The sequence below is a fragment of the Anarrhichthys ocellatus genome, unplaced genomic scaffold (genome assembly GCF_004355925.1).
Source record: "Anarrhichthys ocellatus isolate YVR2014 unplaced genomic scaffold, GSC_Weel_1.0 scaffold50, whole genome shotgun sequence".
NCBI classification, from domain to species: Eukaryota; Metazoa; Chordata; class Actinopteri; order Perciformes; family Anarhichadidae; genus Anarrhichthys; species Anarrhichthys ocellatus.
In genome coordinates this window covers 588929-608596 of record NW_022280080.1, presented here as the reverse complement: position 1 = coordinate 608596, position 19668 = coordinate 588929, and the positions used below count along the sequence as shown (strand labels likewise).

General features: G+C 44.6%; 2 protein-coding genes across 3 annotated transcripts in view; both read left to right on the top strand.

Moving 5' to 3' along the window:
* Window positions 1-2715, top strand: part of nmi (N-myc (and STAT) interactor) — a 5529-nt gene extending 2814 nt beyond the window's left edge. The window contains exons 6-7 of the mRNA XM_031870010.1: window positions 67-170; window positions 2055-2715. Of these exons, the coding sequence (XP_031725870.1) occupies window positions 67-170; window positions 2055-2261 (311 nt within the window). The 3' untranslated portion in view covers window positions 2262-2715. The remainder of the gene's footprint in view (window positions 1-66; window positions 171-2054) is intronic.
* A 1953-nt stretch (window positions 2716-4668) lies between these two features.
* On the top strand, window positions 4669-13764 carry mmadhcb (metabolism of cobalamin associated Db). Of its 2 annotated transcripts, XM_031870025.1 has the most exons (8): window positions 4669-4915; window positions 5217-5264; window positions 5966-6110; window positions 6364-6569; window positions 7061-7169; window positions 7410-7540; window positions 9996-10082; window positions 11767-13764. In XM_031870025.1, exons 2-8 carry the CDS (start codon window positions 5256-5258, stop codon window positions 11956-11958), a joined length of 879 nt encoding a protein of 292 aa, XP_031725885.1. In that variant the 5' UTR covers window positions 4669-4915; window positions 5217-5255; the 3' UTR covers window positions 11959-13764. The 2 variants fall into 2 exon arrangements, with proteins under 2 accessions (XP_031725885.1, XP_031725884.1); XM_031870024.1 differs by having other exon boundaries at window positions 5217-6110.
* Window positions 13765-19668: the final 5904 nt, after the last annotated feature.

Below are 19668 nucleotides of genomic sequence, written 5' to 3'. Positions count from 1 at the left end.
GTGTGTGTGTGTGTGTGTGTGTGTGTGTGTGTGTGTGTGTGTGTGTGTGCGTGCGTGCGTGCGTAGTTGCTGAGGGCCTGGCCCTGAGTGGGAGGTACCGTGTGGATCTGGACTCTGAAGTGAACGTGCAGGTTGGACATGTTTACAAATACCAGCTGTGCAAGTTCCAGGTGAGATGTTGGAGTCGTGCTTTACATCACACAGCTAGAGTCTCTATGTTTACCATCATGTGTTTAATGTTAACTTGTTGTACATTAATGTTATAATTAGTGCTGGGCAACGATTACAATTTTTAATCGCGATTAATCTCATTGTTATTCGCAAAATTCAATAATGAATTCAAAAGTAGTGTATTGTGCACTTTTATTTTAAAGTGCTGCTATATGAACAACAGGTCAATAACATTTGGTTTAAACACTTTAAACACATTCTTGTTAACAGCAGTATTCTCTTTACATAGCAGCAGTTATAACACAGTTATAATGATTCTGATCATAGATATTCAGCCAGTGTTCATAACTTTATCTTCATGTGTGCAAGAGATGCAATTTGAAATATACACCTTGAAAACTGAAACCTATCTACGTCATGTTTTTATGTTTGTTAAATTCTCAGTAGTGATACTAAATGATGCTTATTATACATATTACAAATAAAACACTTTAAAAACTCTAAAACAATAATTTAAATGAATCATTTCTTTTTTGCTTTTTTTGGTATATTGGTCAGACACATATGCAACGCTGATTACCGTAATATGTTAATACATTAATACGTAATGTGTGGTATTTGTTATAAATGTACGTTGGTACATAGAGGGTGATAAGAAGCTGTACATGGAGGGACTTAGGACCCAGGGGAATGTAGGTGAAGGAAACGGGAAGAGACGGAAGAGACGCCACAGAAACAGCTGTTCACCGCTCACTGCCGCCTGGGTCGGCCGGCCGGTTCTTGTGTTAAAAATGTCCACTTAATAATAAAAACAAAACTCCTCAAAATTGTTGGCGTTAATGAATGAATGCGTTAACACGATAATAACGCGTTAACTTGCCCAGCACTAGTTATGAAATACACAAGTGATTCCCAGAGGCTGGGTCGGGACCCACCGGTGGGTCGGGAGAGATATTAACAGGGTCGCCATATAAATAAGCAGGATTTCTTCCATCGTCTTTTGTTCAACATTAATATCTGCAGTTCACCTTAGAGCCACATGTGGTTCTGATAGCTGCAGTCTTCTTATAACAGTGAGTCCATTATGACAGGAGAGAGTACGTTCAACTGATGAGAGCCATGAAGAGAACGAGATGTCTGTTAACTCCTCCTCAATGTAATTACAAAAAGTATTTAACATAAGCCCACACACATGCACACGCTTGAGCCCTCCACAGCCCTCCACAGCCCTCCACAGCCCTCCACAGACCTCCACAGACCTCCACAGCCCTCCACAGACCTCCACAGCCCTCCACAGACCTCCACAGCCCTCCACAGCCCTACACAGACCTCCACAGCCCTCCACAGCCCTCCACAGACCTCCACAGCCCTCCACAGCCCTACACAGACCTCCACAGCCCTCCACAGACCTCCACAGCCCTCCACAGATAGAGAGCATGTTCACAAAACAACTCCAAGAAGAGCAGAGACGATGTCCTGTTTTAATCCAGGCTCTTAGTAAGATTATAAGACATTTTGTTTTGCTATTGAGGCATTCAGGGGGTCTGAAGGGTCAATCAAGGGGTCTTAGACCCCCGAGAACCCCCATATTTCGCACACTGGGTTTACCTATTCAAAATAACATACGGTCAGTGAAAGTGGTCAGGAACGCTCATTTCTGCACAAAGGCTCCTCATGATTCAGAGATGAGGCCTGTTGGGGGGTCACTGCGGTTTGTCTCCCCAGAGAAACAGTTTGTGACCCAGTGACAGACACTGAAGTGTTCTGAACCACCTGTATTATCAGAGGTTGGCATCAAAAACGGGATCCTTTTAGTATCGATCAACCAGTGGTGTTCATACCAGTGGTGTCATCAATAACCATCTGCTGACGATTCATTTCAGACCTTCTGTGGCGCTCCAAAGCGTACCATCCTCCTGAAAGACATCGAGGACAAGGGGGACGAGGAGGACCTGCAGGACCACCTGGAGATCCACTTTCAGAAGCCCAGGAACTTCGGCGGTGAGATAGAGAGCATCCAGTACGCCTCCAGGGGGAAGGCTCTGCAGGCCTTCTTCTGTGAGGACTCACCTACTACAGCTGCAACATGAGCTGCTCCTCATCCGTCGTCTGTCTCCTGTGATCGATGGAATTAGAAAATCATATCTGTAATATATTAATATGATATGAAAAGTTCATTTATTTGCTGTCCTGCTGAGAATTAGACGGGAATATTTAGTGATTTCATGGGCGAGGCACTGCTTTCTAACACGTATATGTGGAGGACACCAGTATGTAGACGCTGACAGCCTCACGGTCACTTGTGTCACTGTTGGGTTTCATGTCACACACTTCCTTAGAAAGCTGTGGATGCTCCTCCCTTCAGGGGTCACAGCTGCACAAACACAAGCTGAAGATAAAGCAGTTGCCTCGGTGATAGTCTGGGTATTATTAGTGACACTGGCACACTTCCTGTCCTCCTGTTTTAGGCCGATACTGGACATGTTTTAAACGTGTCATACTTTCTCTTCTCTGCTCATTAAATGATCTTTATGCTGAATCAACCACAGGAGGAGTGTTTTCTTCACTGAGACTGGATCCATCCGAACATGACTCCATATACGGTTGGAGGGCTGCTGTACAGCGTCACAGAACACCCTCAGGACTTTCACATAAACTCCCTGTCGGTCGGCCCTTTTGAATTTAGTCCACAGCTGGTCGGATATCGGAGGGAAAACTCAAACTGAACACAACATCACTTGATGTAGCTAATGGGCTCAGAGCTGCTCACTTCATTCATTTGAATTTTCTGTGACTTTGCTTCAATACGGAGCCATTCAAAGCAGAACGGATGATTAATATGAAGATACATTAAAGGTCAGTGTTGGGAATGACACGTTTGAATAGTCACACCTCTGAATTACTGTCATAGTTTGACTTAAAAGGGAAAGCATTTGACATGTTATCTCATTATGATTTTGTTTCATATTGTTAACCCAGTATAGCCTCTTCTAGTTCTCATCCTTCACTTTTCATCAGTCTTCTTTCTCTTGCTGGTAGGAATGGGTTCCATAGTCTCTGTCCTTCAAAACGAACCTCCATTACACTAAAGCGTACTGATCTCCTTTACAGCTCCACAAATCTAAATGTGACACAGAGTGGAAAAACAAAAGGTGAAGTCTGAGCGGAGCGTCATGGCGTCATTCAGATCCAAGAGGTTCATCTCTCACAGTGTGTGATGAGTTACCAGAGAACCATCAATACGTCATGAGCATTTACACCCAGTTACTGGTGGTAGGCCGACTAACACACTGTCAATGGAGGAGCAACTCAATCTTTTACTGCTCGTTGTCTTCCAAGAAGGCAACACATCTTGTGCTGGACTAGATGATGAAGCACTCACATTTTCCATAAACTATTCATCTCAACATAAGAAAATATTTTTCGAACAAAGCTTTGGTGGTAGACAGAATTTCAACAAATATCTCCAGTAAGTCGTAAAACTACTCCGATACAACCACATGTGATGCCACTTTGTGGGGCCGTGGCAAGCTCCGGGTGAGCCGAACAAGCCGCCCAGCTGCAACGACCATCCAATCACAATCTCAACACTCACGAACTTTCAGGGAACGCTCCCGCAAAGTCCTTTAAACTTCTTTACAGTCTTTCTCTCTGTAAGTCTTTACAACACATGAAATACTTCACGTGGGATTGTGCAAATGCACCCTTGAAAGGATTTTAAGCTTTGAACAAAGTTATTGTAATAACTTGTCTTTGCTATTTTCTTTAATAGTTTGATAGAGTAATGTGGGTTTCTTAACCCTAAATTAAAAGGATTTAAGTTATAATAACAGAAATGTGCTTAAATATATTTTTACATTTATATAACTGCATGTACAATATTTTAACACTTGAATAAACAATAATCAAATGCAGAGACAGTTATTTACCAATATGTTAGGAGTAGTTACATTTACACCGTCTTACATTTACCTTTGAGGGCGACCGTGATGCTGATGTGGCCCAGAGTGAAGATGACCCCTGCACTAAGTCATAACAACCACCCCCGGACAAAAATAGAGATTGCTGGTTAACATTAGCCCTCCTGAATATTATGAAATATCATTAACAGTTTGATAGTTGGTTCGCTATTGATGACAAAGATGCTCTATTACAATCACATTCATTAAGAATACTTAATATGAGTTCAGTGACGTACTGACCCTTCCCTCTTGTATAGGCCCAGAAGAGGATGTCCTTCCTGCTCCAGCCCTGGAAGTTCAACCTGCTGTTGTTTCTCTTTCTGTGTAATTACATTGTGAGGGATGAAAAGAACAGAGTCAAATGACTTGTATGTGCATTCATACTTGGACACATTAAGCAGATTCGGATATCTATCAGAACATGTAACCAGCACAGCCATACACATCCACACTCCGGTCAGTAGGTGGCGGTAATGCGTATGATAGTTGTTTGCAAGCGCCATTCATCGAATTCACACAAAAAAAGAGTCGAGCCTCCATCACAACAGCGCATGCGCGAATTCAAGGTGAAGCTAGCGTGAATGAACCTATGGGATGAACTTAGCTGCGACTGTTATGATAACTAGTCTTACGTGACTTCGGTCTTTCTAAACATCTGCACGAGTAATAGAAAGTATCACGTAACGCTAGCAGGTACAACTCCAGCGTCTTTGTATTGGGGTGGTCTGTCCTACACCGCCAATGGCCGCTAAGTAAGGCTGGCTTCTACTTTCAACTGTTAGGTAAGTTCGGGTTCTTGCTCTGTTGTTAGCCTGTAGGTGACTTTAATCGCCGGTGTGTTCCGTGACTCATCAGGTTGAGTGACTGTAAAGTGGCCCTATCTAAATGACTGCACAAGGTTTGCTTACAGCTCTCTGTCTCGGACAGTATGTGACCGAATGATAGAAGTATGGATCATAGCGTACTTGGTTTAGTTCTGTCACATCTTGTAGGATACACAGTTCTCCCTCTGGGTTAGGTTTTCATGTTGCTGGTGTGTGTGTGGAGCTAGTTCCTGACTGCTTCACCTCTCTCCTCTCACAGAAACATAAGTGGACACTGCAGGAAAACAGGCCCACCAGGATGGCCAGTGTAAGTCAACACGTGTGTGTGTGTGTGTGAGAGAGAGAGAGTTAGTGCAGTAGTCCCTGGGGGACATTCCGTTTGTTATCTCCCTGTTATTTAACATGCATGCACAGTGCACACCATAGATGTGCAGCTGGAGATGTTGGGGGAACAGTGTGTAGGATTTAGGATGATTTATTGGCAGAAGTTGTAGATAATATTCATAACTAAGTTTCAGTGGTGTATAAACACCTGAGACTAAGAATCATTGTGTTTCCGTTAATTAAGAGTATGTTAAACCAAGTCTGTGTTACTAAAGTGTCTAGTTTATATCTGAAGAGCTCTTCATATCTACACAGGGAGCCGGTCTTCTTCACAGAGTCCTCCATGTTGCACCGCCATGTTTCTACAGCAGCCCAGAAGGGACAAACTGAACACAGACTCTAGAGAGAGACCTCTGTGTTTTTACGTTGCTTGAAGGCCGCTGTAGTTCTCTGAATACTCTCGGAGAGGACGGCTGTAGCTCAGGGTAGAGCAGGTCCTCCTTTAACCACAATGTTGGACAATATCCTTTAAAATAAATAAATCTGTTAACGTGGAAACAGAGCCTTATTTGAAGCGGTTGCATGTGCAGTATGTGTACATACATATGAGTGTAGGCTGAATAAAAGAAACGCCGCTCTTTATGAACTCCATTATCCAAAATGATCATACAGTTAAATCAACAGGTGCTGTGCAGCAGAGCCAGGCTGGTCAGTTACCTCCCAGGGCTGCATGTGTTGGTGCATCGTGTGGCCGGAGCCAGAGCCTCCTCTACTGCTGGATCATCGGGCTCTGATGAGCCCCGCATAGCCATCACTCCCTCTGACATGGGTAGGGTGTTTGCTTTTCAACATGAAGTAGCTGGAGCTGATGATACAATATAAAATGAGAGCCTGCTAAAGATCCTAATGTGTGGCAGTCGACACAAAGCTTTCAAAGGGCATCAAAGGCAGCAAGATGGTTAAATAGCTGTGCAGCCTCTTCCTCTGAGCCACTGATGTTTGTATAGACCAAGCCTGTAAGAACATCATTTTACCTGTTTATTTGACCTGTGAATAACGTTCTTCTTATGGACTCTGGACAGTGTGGCCCGATGAGAGCATGGGCCCTTTTGGACCCCAGGACCAGCGCTTCCAGCTGCCCGGTAATGTGGGATTTGACTGCCACCTGGAGGGATTAGCGGAGCAGAAGAAGAGCCTGCCACCAAACGCTATCCCTGACGTGCTGTCCTCCCCGTCCAGCAGTGACAGACATGACTTCATTCTGGCCCAGGTCATCGGAGAGTTCTTTGTAAGTACAGTAATGTTGACACTCGTAGTCCGGCTGCAGAGCTCCAGACTCAGCCACCTCTGTGCTGAAAACAGTGCGTCACGTTGTTGGGAAGGAAAAGGAGCGTGTTTGAGTTATCAGCATATAAAAAAACTAAATTATTGACATCAATAGAATTATTAATGTCAGTACGATTATTAATAATAACGGGGCACCACCCTGAGAACAGGGACCAATAACCAAACGATAAACTAAGTCTCATAATTAGTGTTCACTCACAATGTCAACAGTCTGAGTACTATTACACATTCAGAGTGAACAGTGAAGGTGTTGCGTAGGAGCACAGACCACATATCAGCTGTTATCACAATACATGCACAAAGTAATCACAGACAGCTGCTCTTTAAAGTATAACAGAGTTTATTAAGTTCCAATAATAATGATCTAGTCAACTAATATCTAAAACTAACAACTACTATACATTTATGAGTGTGTTTGTGTGTTTCTGTCAGGAGAAAGATGAGCCAGCCTCGTCTCACAACGTCAGTCGAGCTGAGCAGTACTTTGACAGCTCCAGTCTGGAGTGTGCCATACAGTCCTGCCCTGAACTCCTAAAGAAAGGTACAGAACTGAGACCGCGCTGGAGCAACTCACACAATTATTATCCATGTTGGTGTTCTGAATGTGGACCGGTTCTTAAGAAGCAGGCAGTGTGGCCTTGGTTAACAGTGTTGTGAATGGTTGTGACTTGGTCACGCTCTTTCTCTCCACCTTCAGGAGAAGGTGCTGCTCTGACTGCTGAGGAGCAGTGCTTCCTGTTTCTGGCTGATGTGTACGTTTCCTTTTCTGTTCCATCAACAGATTTCCAGTCCATGTTTCCTGAGGCTCCATCCACTGGTATGATGGTGGTCACAGTGACCCAAAAGACCCAGAACGATATGACGTCATGGAGTGCTGAGGTGGGACAGGAGAGAGATCAGATGCTTGACAAGGTGAGCTGCTGTATGTGGGGGGGGGTGGTGTCTATGTTTAGGCAGACTGGGACACTCTCTTGCAACTGCTCCAGCCTTTGAGTCCAATAACCGTGGAGTCCGAGTCTATCTACAGCTCTTCTCAACTAGAAGGCCATCAGAGAGCCCAGGCCTCCATAAGTCAGACATAAAGCCTGTTCATGCCCCATGATTTGGATCCACCCCTAAATACCTGTATGATGGCTCGTTCCTTGGCCCATGCTACACCCTTCCACCAAGTTCCTTAAAAACCGGGCCAGTAGTTCTTCTGTCATCCTGCTGACAAACCAACAAACCAACTGAACCGACAACATAACTCCTTGGCTGAGGTAATAAATCGTTCTGCACCTCATTCACAAGTTTAGACCTACAACCTAGAAGATGAATGTTAAGGGTGCCACAATATGTGTGCATGTCTAATTATGGGACTGTTACCGACTTGTGTGATCCAAACATTTCCAGTAACTACAGAGCGTTGTAAAGCATTTACTGAATCATTAACAAAATCTTTTCTCTACTAGAATATACTGCTTTCATTTGTGCTTCCTATTCGTCGGCGTTCAGCGTCGTCACTGCAGTCTGTGGGACTCAGAGAGGCTCACACTGACGACTTAGAGATAATCTACACGTTTATAGAAAATGAAGATGCATTTATTAGAAGGATTTGTGGAAATGAAGTTTTTGCCTGTTTGGATATTATTCAAGTTGTCCCCCGTGTTTCACACACTGGATCCAATCAATACATTGCACCTGGCTTAACCTTTGCTGCAACGTCATCCCACAAGGCACTGCATCGGCCACTTCTGTGCAGTGCTTTGGTGACTGCTAAACTGTTAAAGACATTAATGTTATTCCATCTGGACTTCCTGGATCTGAAACCACACAGCTCCATAAACGCTGCGCTGTGTCAGTGCAGGGCTGAGAGGAAACATTCCATAGCCGCTTTGCGTGAGGTTTTTAATGCTGAAATAAGGAATACCGAAAACCAGAGGTTGTCTTTTAAATATGTATTCTCTGAGCAGAGAAGGTTTAATCATCACAACAGAATGCGTACAGTCTCAGTGAGGAAGAACCAAGGAGAAAGTGAACAAGCTTTCTCTATACAGAAGGATCAACGGTGGGGGCCGATGGCCAATGTTACACATCCTGGTGTCAGACTGATAGAAGCAACAATGGAGAACAAAGGGCCAGCAACCACAACAAGCAGCAGGACGGCCTAGTCCTGCCGAGGAGGAGGGAGGGCCTGCAGAGTTGTAATGCTGACAGCCATTGAGGAAACATTCCTACAAACAGTTCTGTCCTCATAGTAACGATCTGCTGTCACAACATGGTGGTGATTTGGGATGAAGCCATGAGCTCATGTGGCCCTCTGCAGGTGAGGAATGGGCACCTGGTGGGTAATACCACCAGAGACCACCAGGTGGCAGCATCAGATAACGATGGCAAGATGATGGCTGGTGTCGAGTTGTTCATTGTGGAAATGAATGTCGAGACATCAGATATCACCGATATGTTTAATACAAGATGTAGTCGTCTGATGAACCCATCTGACTGAGTACAGGAGTCTGTTTAGAGTCAATATCACTATGAAGCCCACGCACCATATAAACAAAACCCAAATCGTTTTGTGCTGATGAAGCTGCTTGTTCCATAAATTCCACTTGTATTGTGATCTCAGAACAACCTGATATAACCTGATATAATGTGATGTTGTTTCCCTGATCTCCTCTGTATGAAGTCTCATTGTTTGTAATCTAACAGTAGTCCTCTGCATGATCAATCTATACTGTTCACATTGTGTCAGTGCACCATCTATAGATTCACTTCATCTATATATAGTAATAATATATGTAGAGTAAAATATTCTGTCATTTAACTATAAATTCATTGATTTTTCCTTTAAGCCCACTTGAATGTGTTTCAATGAGGATTTTTGCACTTTTGACATTTCCCCCCTCCATTGTGACCTCACCACATAATAAATATGCATATTTAACTATCAGTGATGTTGCACGGGTCGGTTCATGCTGGACAGACCTAGATGTACTTTGACTCAGAGACGACTGTAGCTGAAGAAGTACAGCTCACCCCCGCAGAGCGTGCTGTCTGTACGGAGAGGAAACATGTGGACTCTTATCTCTGGAGGAGACAATTCAATTTATTCACATAGCGTCAAATCCTACAGAAGTTATCTGGAGACACTTTGATATGGAGCAGGGTTAGACCGTAGAGCCAACGGTCCATAACGGCAGAACCGGGCTCACAGATGTGATTTCAGTAGAACAGTTTGTATTGTTACGATTTTAAACATAAGTGCATCAAATGAATCTGACAGAACCAGGTTTCTTTTGGATTTCTGGGAGAAGATATGAATCATCTGGTCTCTTAGCCACACATGGGTATCTGAAGGTCTCTGAAGCTGTTTCTCTGCTTACAGTTTGTTGATGGAGCGAAGGAGATCTGCTGCGCTCTGCAGAGGGAGGGCTTCTGGGCCGACTTCATCGACCCGTCCTCGGGCCTGGCGGTAAGATAGCGCTGTCACTCACTGATGTAGAGGGAACTCTTCATGAGGGATAGCACTTCATCAAATCTCTATCCAGTTCAGAATCTGCTCATCTAATCTCTTTGGGTAGCTTGTTTGGTGGAATGCAAACATCTTCATGGAAAAGATCTCTCCTGTTTGTAGAACGGATGCTATTGCAGCAGCTACGCTAACCTCTTCAGAAGCCGCCATTGTTGTTTAGAACCAACAGTCTCCTCCCTGTGTGGTCACACACACCTAAGCCCCGCCCCTAGCTGCCTGTGGCTCCTGATTGGACACAAACACATTATTTGAAGCCTGACGATACATTTCGAGTGAAATGTGGTCCTGAGATTCTCACTATGGTCTGGAGACATGCTGAGAGTCCAGCCGCATTGCAAGGTAAAGGACAGATGTGAACAGATGCAGATCTACTCACGGGGCCGGGTTCTAAACACATCTTCCAGTAGTATAGAGTGTTGGCCCAGCTTATGCAAGTTGGACTGTTTCACCACAGTAATACCTGAGTGAGTAGCTCGGAGCTGTTGTGCTGTAGTTACTATAGTGCTGCACAGCATGTTGTCACCACTAGTTGGCACGGCAAACCAGAGTATTGGATTGGGTGAAGCGTCTCAGGTTCACTCAAAGTTCACATGGTTGTGTAGGCCTCAGTTTAGAAGGTGCACAGTGAGCCGGGAGAGATTACCTGAGACTCATGTGAAGCGGTCTGAGCTGGACTCGACAATGGGAACGGTTCAGAGTTGGTGCTGAGCGCCCAGCTCAATACTTTGATTGATTTATAAGAACCGCTAAAGAAAAAAGCCAGACCGGCTCTGCAGTTTGACTTCAAATCATTTGAACTTGGACTGTTGTGAGAGCGCTGTAGGATCAGGGTAAGGATACAGGATACGTTGTAGGATGAGGATACAGGCTGTGTTGTTCTTTACATCGTGTTATACTCTCACCATCAGGGATGTTAATACTTAACCATTAGACAACGATATCCAGTTTGACCATTTTGATCAGTGAAACAAAACAAAAGACAAATACATTTATATCTTTTTAAACTCAGCAGAACTCAGAAGAGCAGCTTGTCACTAGAATGAGAATAGCTGGTCCACCTTAAAGGTCAGTCCACCTTAAGGAAGCCCGAGTTGTTGCTATCTTCGAGGCTAACCTTCTCTTTGATCATCAGACGAGAGACGTTAGCTAATGAGGAGCTGTAGCATTTATTCAGCCTCAAATAAAGTGTCGACACGCGTCTGCTCCATTCACAGCTGTGACGACACTGCTGACGTCACACTCGTCTCTCTCTCGCGCTAACGTGAACACATCCCAATACTCTGCTGTAAAGCTAAGCTCGTTCATGTGGTGAACGTGTCCATGACCGTGTGTGCGTTGGTAAACTTCACCCACAGCAGCCTGCATGCACGGCCCACATCGTGTAGGTTAACGGGGCGGGCTATCGATCAGAAGATGAATTCAGAATTATCACCCTCAGTCAACATTCAAAGCTGCTGGTACGTTGTAAACGCATTGAACAGAATTGCATACGTTGTTCTGGAGATGATGTGATCACATAACTATATGACGGACGTGATCACATAACTATATGACGGATGTGATCACATAACTATATGACGGACGTGATCACATAACTATATGACGGACATGTGTTCCTCCCCAGTTCTTCGGCTCCTACACCAACAACACGCTGTTTGAGACCGATGACCGGTACCGTCACCTGGGCTTTCAGATCGAGGACCTGGGCTGCTGCAGAGTGATCCGGCACTCCCTGTGGGGGAGCCATGTTTTTGTGGGGACTATATTCACCAGCGCACCGCCCAGCAGCCTCGTCATGAAGAAGCTGCAGAGCTGAACACAATTCTTTAAGAACATTATGAACCTTGCAGTATGTATGTATTGATTTCTAATGTAGATTACAGTCCCGCTGGCTGAAAGCGGCTGTCTTCATATTAAAGTGGTCGTTGACTAAACTGAATGAGACCCCTCTCAGTACCACCAGCCCTCTGTCTCACTGCTGATGTCATTGTGTGTCTGAGCTGTCATCACGTGACTCCATGAGCTCTACTGGAGCTGTGACTTCACCCGTCCATCTTAAAGTGTTCGTCTTTGGAAACTTCAAAAAGCAGAAAATAGATCCTGCTTCCTGCTGCTGCTGCTTAGAAAAGACTATTTAGAGGAAAGCAGAATATATGATACTCTAAATACTCTAAATACTTTAGTTCAGTGCTGGGGAAATGTTGTCAACAACAGTGTTATTGTGGAGAACCTGAAGTAATTCTGGTGAAACATGTTTGGCAGTTGTGCTAAGCTTCCTAAAGTGTGGGGGTGCAGTTACCTGCGCAGTTTGGATCCCCGATTCTTGTTGAGTGCAATGCATGTTGGGTAGTGATTTAGTCCGACTTCCTCTGGAGGCTCGACTGCATGAAATGTGAGAGTCCCCCGGGACCAATACGCACAGAAGGAAGGGTTGATGGGAAATGCTGAGTGCTCACTGTGAGTTCTTACATTGGTGCTGCTGATGAAACTCTTCATCAGAAGGCTCACGTCACCACTCACAACGACATGACAACACTTCCATCATCATTCTTCATCTTTGGTCCACAATTTGTATCTACATGAACTTCAGCAGTATCAAAGTATTTAATGAGGACATTTCTGACCTGTTGGTCTTTTCTCCATCAATGCAAACTGCTCAAAACCACGGAGAGAAAACACATGTAATCAGATTACCCTCCATAGAACCCCTAACAGCTTAATCCAGCTGTGTCAAAAATGAATGACAAGAACTCTCTAAAGTCACTTGTGTGTAAAGAACAAATGATCATTTACACATTAAGTGGAACTAAAACACACAAACACTGTATGTATCTTGCTAAACTAATGTTACTGTTGATTACATGCACTACTGGCTGTTACTGCTGATGTGCTCACAGGAAAAGAGATTCACCTCTTGATTCAAGGCTGGAGCTCAAAGTGCATGTGAACATGGTCACATTTATTTTAGGCCCTCATTAAAAATGTTCAATATTTAGGTAAACTTCTGAATGTTGTCAGTATTGGGGAGTCTCTAGTCCTGCGTTCACACATACGCCTGCTCTACAAGGGTTCGGGCTACACAACCTAAAGTCTCAAACATCTCCGTCCCAGCTGCTCTCATTAACTGAAAGGGTTTCATTTCATTTTCCCATGTTTTTGTGTCTAAGGTCCAGTCCCAACGTCCCCCTACAGGCCTTAAGAAGCTTAGCCAACCCACAGCATTAGTTGAACTGTTACTTCCTGTAACTGTATGTAATCATGGCCAGGACTCTCTCTGCTCACAGAGAACTCTACAGCTTTGTTGTAACTTCTGTCTCCACTGTGCAGTGAATGAAACTCATCTCAACCAGACACAGAATTGGACCTGAAAGAAACTTTTCTTTAGCACTCTCCAATGAAGGGTTAAGGACAGAGGATGTCGTATTACAGATTGTAAGGCCCTCAGAGGTCATTTATTCAATAGGAAGAATGAGGTCGTGGATATCCGAAATGTTGTTTTTGAGTCAGAAGAGTTGAATTACAGATATATGCAATATATACATTCTAGCTATTAAATTCATTATCGTCTGCACTAGGTGTAAACTTCTTGTGTACAGTCAAAATAAAGTCTCTAGTTTCTAAATGTGTGTGTGTGGAGGATCTTTTAAACACATTCCATCAAGACTTTTTGACAGCTGTCTGCCTCGCTCATATGAATCATTATAGCTGCAGTAATGCAGTAACGAGTGCTCCACTTTATGCCTGTGCTTGTGTATGTATACAGTAATACAGTATATATCACATTCACTCAGTATTAGAAAGCTCAACAACTATATTTCTTAAGATAAAGTAAAGCGCCCAGTCTTGATACATGTGTACAACAGTGTAAAGGAAGTGTGTGAAGGTATGAAGTGTGTGTGCTCCGGTGTAATCCCCTGGCTGACCGTGCAGGGTGCCCTGCTCTATCTAGTAATCCTGTTAGGCCTTCACACCAGGAATTCCATTCAATTAGGATTGGGATCAGCCTTGAGGTTTGTAATGAGCCACGCTGCATGTTCATGGGCTGACAAAAGCACAAACAGGCTGCAGTCTGGGGCCAGGCGTGGGAAGGAAGGCATGCTGGGACTTATTGCACTTGTATACATGTCTCAGAGGATCTCCTTATGCATCGTGTGCATCGTGTTGCTATCATCTCTGCCAGGGGATCGTGGGATTGGTCGTGTGGGTGCGTTTGAATCTCCGCTGTCCACGGCAAATCTCACATTCTGCTGCACCAAACTGCATAATATTCTGGGTGCTCATTTAATGCTCCATGCTCCAGGACCTCTCATGGTTGTGGTGACTCACACGTTCTCAAAACACATTTTATTGCCTGATTGTTAAGGTCAGTTATTGACGGCTCCCTGATGACTCCTCACTCACTCAGCCCGGCCCAAAGCATCGCCTCAGCTTACAGCTAACGGAACGACACAGCTGAGCCAGAGACACAGTGGGGGGGACATCTGTCTGTTTCACTGGTATGTTTTAATTGAACCTTTATTTTGGTCCCATTGAGATTTTGAATCTTTCAACAAGCGGGTCCTGGTCAAGATGGCAGCGTTAAAGTTTAACCACATTAAAACACAGATAACGGACCTGAAAAAATAAAAAATAAAAACAACTTTAAAAACATAGGATTTGACACTAAAGAGATGACAGACTTAAAACAAAACAATAGATTACGTCAATCAAAGAATTTGCATTCAGTGGGTAGACAAGTTCATTCCTTGCTCAAATGACCCTTAATCCTGTATTTGAACCCTTCATGTTGGTGATCCAGTATGAATGGTATCGGTAGCTCATAACAAGATGAGGATGCAACAACTTTAAAAGCACCTTCAGACGTACATGAGTGAATGTACGGAGGCTGCAGCTACTGTTGCAGGAGACAGGAGAGAAAATAGAAAAGGAAGCAGTTCATACAGAAACATGCACCAGTGTTCCATTCTGCGGTTGTATGAGGAGGACAAACCAAGTTTCTCATACAAACCCAGTCTAGACTGAGGGGCAGCCAATTGTTGTTTGTGTTTATCCAGTCAAATATTACAGCAGTGGTCATTGCAGACACACCTGGTGGAGATCTCTACTAAATGCACCTTTCTAGAGATGTTTTTTAAGCATTACGAGTGCAACCTGACTGACTACATGTCTAGATAGTAACACACAACTTTAATAGATGGTGTGTCAGCCCTCTATATGTATGCCTGTAGAAGCACTATTGGATCAGATAAAACAGTGCACCACATGTGTCACACACTGTACATTCATACATTAACACAAACACCTATACACACAGTACTTTATGTACGGAGGTTCCTTGCTCACAATCACAGGCCTGTGTAATCTCACCTGGCCTGTGCCTCTGACCCACCTCTAATCCCTTTCAAATGACATTCCAGTGGGACAAGGGGAGTGTGTGTGTGTGTGTGTGTGTGTTTGTGTGTGTGTGTGTGTGTGTGTGTGTGTGTGTGTGTGTGTGTGTGTGTCTGTGTGTGTGTGCGTGCTTCATAAAATCAGCCTTTAGCACTAAGCAGTTCATGGTTCTCCAGGTGCAAACGCTTAATTGTATCACTGTTTCAGCTGTCCAATGGAGATCACGCTTTATTGGAATTCTTCTGCTCTAGATCCAAGAGAGAGATAGAGAGAGAGAGAGAACTCTCTTGGAAACTCTTCCTGACAAAGTGTGTAAACATGGAGACGGAACCAAACAGATACAGCAGAGCGGTAGAATACCCTGCTAACTGTAGCAGTGCTGGAGCCAAGAAGAACTACAAAGAGGCAACGCTCTTGCCCAATATAGAACGTTTTGCTGACTACATAATATACAACTGCAAAAAAATCAAAAACAATGTCCTCTTTCATACAGACAACATCAGCAAATGGAAGCAGGTCATCTGCAAGAACTACACACACATTACCAAAGAAGGCATTGGTCGAGGTGGCCGCTTAACTGTGTGTCAGGACAAACGCCTCCACGCAGACAACCCTCTGCTCACTGTTACCTCATATACTAAAAAAGGTACAGTGCTATCCAGGGAAATGAGGCAAGCCTCAACTCCTTTGAGGAACTCTTCCCCAAGATAAAGTCTGAGAGAGACCGACCCAGTATGAGCAGCAACACAACATCAGATCAGGGAGAGGAGGATAACACAGTGGACCTAGAAATCATGGAGCCAGACCTGAAGCCAACAACCAGTCCATCTGGCCCCGTCCCTCCAACACCCCCCAAGCTCCTCCAACAGATAAGATAGAGCCTGTCCCTCCTGGAGCTGGATTTCACTGAGTTCAAAAAGCTCACTTTGGCAGAGAGCTATGATGTAGGATCAGATCATTCGCTAAAACATTGAAGGATGTTACTCTTGATCGCAACAACAACAGCCTCGCCCACACAACTGCTACTCCCAGGACCTACAGAGCACCCAGATACAAACAAGAAAGTTGGAGGAACCCCCTGTGTTACAACGCAACCCAGCAATACTCTGTCCCCATCCTATACCTGCTATATATATGTTCTCCTGAGGGTTTCAAATGATATTCTCATGTCCTCTGATGCAGGTGACTGCTCTGTGTTCGTACGTACTTCTGGACCTCAGTTCTGCATTCGACACTGCAGACCATAACATCTTGATTAAGAGGCTACGTGACTGGGTTGGCATATCTGGCATAGCGCTAGACTGGTTTACTTCTTACCTCACTGACAGAAGTTCTCTGTGGGTGATTCTGTGTCTGTTACCTCTCTACTGTCTTGTGGTGTACCGCAGGGCTCGGTTCTGGGGCCTCTGTTATTTTCCCTATATTTGTTGCCTTTGGGACGGATTATAAAAAGTTACAATGTGTCCTATCATTTATATCTTTCATTCAAACCCAGTGAGGTTTCCACAGTAACTAGGCTGTGTCAATGCCATCAGAGACTGGACGGGAGAAACCTGCTTACAACTCAACGACACCAAGACGGAGGTTCTGGTTATTGCACCAGATGAGTTTGTCCCTACAATCAGGCAGAGTATTTGTCCACTCTCCTCTGCTGCACACTTCAACCTGCGTAATCTAGGGGTAATATTTGACCAATCAGTGTCGTTTGAGCCCCATGTTAAGCAGCTGTCTAGATCCTGTTTCTTCCACGTAAGAAATATCAGCAAACTGAGATCTGTAGTATCAACAGCTGAACTAGAGATGATCGTACACGCCTTTATCTCTTCACGCATCGACTACTGTAACACACTTTACTCATCACTCAGTGTGTCTGCTCTTAACCGTTTACAGGTCATCCAAAACGCTGCCGCCAGATTACTCACCAGGACAAATCGACGGTCTCACATCACCCCCGTACTCCGATCTTTCCACTGGCTCCCTGTAGCATTTAGGATCCATTTTAAAATACTCACCCTCACTTACAGAGCACTGCTATATGGATCAGCAAGCAGGTCAACATTAAATGAACACCATCACAGGTCCTAAGGTCATGGGGGAAACTAATCCCTTCTTGGAAAAGGATTAGAAATTAGACTTGAAGGTAGAAAGCCTGAGAAAGCTGCGAAAGAGGAGAAGGCAGAAGAGAAGTTGAGAGGCTTTTCTTTCTGTTACTGAGGTTGTTTCCAGACTAACATCAGCTCACACCAACACACTGTGAATCCAAATGTGTCTGTTCAGCAAAGTCCACTTCATTTAGTCCACAGAGCCCAACTGGGACACAAAGAGTCACATGTTCCCTGATACCTCCAGCAGCTCCAGAGATGGAGAATGTCAAACAATGCAACGCCTTCTTCTTCTGCTATCTTTTCTTGAGATAAGGAAAGAGAAGAATTAAGTTCAGTTGTTTTGCATTGTATTGTGTTCTATTGTATTGCTCTGTATTGCATTGTATGATATATAGCTGTGACAAGTTTAATCTTGTTTAAACTTGGCAGCAGATAGCCTCCGGCCCCTGTCACCATCCTGATTGAGAAAGTAGAAGTTGTGGACTTTTGGAGTCCACATCAACAATAAACTGGTCAAACAACACCGGTGTCCTCTTGTTCCTCCAACTCGTGCAACCAGCTGATTTTCAGAGGTCTGTAGTTGCCAGCGCTCCTTCTCTGGCTGTGGAGTGCTGGGGAGGACGCATAAAGGCTGGTGACACCAGCAGAATCAACAAGCTAAGTCAAGAAGGCCAAGTGTGTGTTCAGACTGGGACTGGACAGTCTGGAGGCTGAGAGATCATGTCTGAGCCGTCACTCTCACCCACTCTGTGAGGATCTGTGGCAACTGGGCCCCTCGTTCAGTCACAGACTACGAGCTAGATTATACTTTGTACGTCGTGTTGTCCCACCACTACAGACGTCTCTGTAGCAGACAGTGAAAACATAGCCGTCATAGAGGGGGACACATTTAGATATGGATTTGACAGTGTACATTTTCAGACCGTCTCTCAATAACGATGTATAGAGTTTCACCACAGAAATGGTGGCGTAAGGAATGAAAAAAGAGAGCTGAGAGAGAAGTTGAAACGCTGGTTCCTCTCTCACATTCACACAGCTGGCCAATCACCAGTGAAGTGGGTGGAAATGTCACAGAAATGGTCCGACACAGTGTCAGAAATGTGTGCGTGTTTGTGCGTTTGTCTGTGTTCTGTAAACCTCGTCCTTCTTCAGTTGGACGATTTGACACAATGTTTGTGTGCCGAGTATTTCAAGTGTAGGTTTTGTGTGAGAGGGACACAATGAAGTCAGGGCAGGTCAAACCGTTGTTCTATTGATGCACTCGTTCTACTGGGAACCGGCTGAGAGAGCATGTTGTATTTGCATCTGCATGTTCTTACCTATAAAGGACCTTGTGGTAGTGGGCATGGTCTGTGCTCAGCTGCAGGGGAGAGATGTGTGGCAGTGGTTCAGGGGAACAGGGCCAGGGTTAATTGGCTGTATTTGCCCTCATCCTTTGAAGCTCTGGTGACACACACAGAGAGGACAGAGAGACACGAGCACCGGCCCGTGAAAGTTGGACTTATTTGTGGATGCTGGACTGCGTGCGCTCCGAGGAGCCGGGCAGCGTGAGAGGGCGCACGGCAGTGTGAATAGTTTGTGCGTGATAAAATACGTTTGTGCAACATTAACTGCTGACGACTGTGTGCGTGTTGAAGAGAACCCGTGAGTAGCAGTGAGTCGGCTACAGACTTGTAGCCCATCAGAAGGTTAGGACGGCTTGAAGGGTAAAGGACACTCTGTCCCTGTCCTTATTACCCTGTCTCTGCCCGAAGCTTCCGGCCGTATCATGTGACCTCTATAGGACTTAATGCTGGTCTCTATGCTCCTGTCGCCCACATGAACATACGTCATCCCTTCTCCTCATACTGGTGAAAGTTTCATGCACGACATACATATCTGTACTTACCCCACTACCACAAATTCTTTAGGTAGGTCATGTGACTAATCCATATCCATGAAAACTGAGCGACTCCATCCACTGAGGAAGGCCGCTCCTGTAAGTTGTACCTGAGAACCTTCAGCTCAACACCATTACTACTAGCAGGTGT

Excerpts from the sequence above, each read along its gene's own strand:
- mmadhcb (XM_031870024.1), top strand. The coding sequence starts at position 5,942 with ATGATCATACAGTTAAATCAACAGGTGCTGTGCAGCAGAGCCAGGCTG. Across the intron at positions 7,170-7,409 it reads CCCTGAACTCCTAAAGAAAG|ATTTCCAGTCCATGTTTCCT; the intron begins GTACAGAACTGA and ends TTCCATCAACAG. Across the intron at positions 10,083-11,766 it reads ACCCGTCCTCGGGCCTGGCG|TTCTTCGGCTCCTACACCAA; the intron begins GTAAGATAGCGC and ends GTTCCTCCCCAG.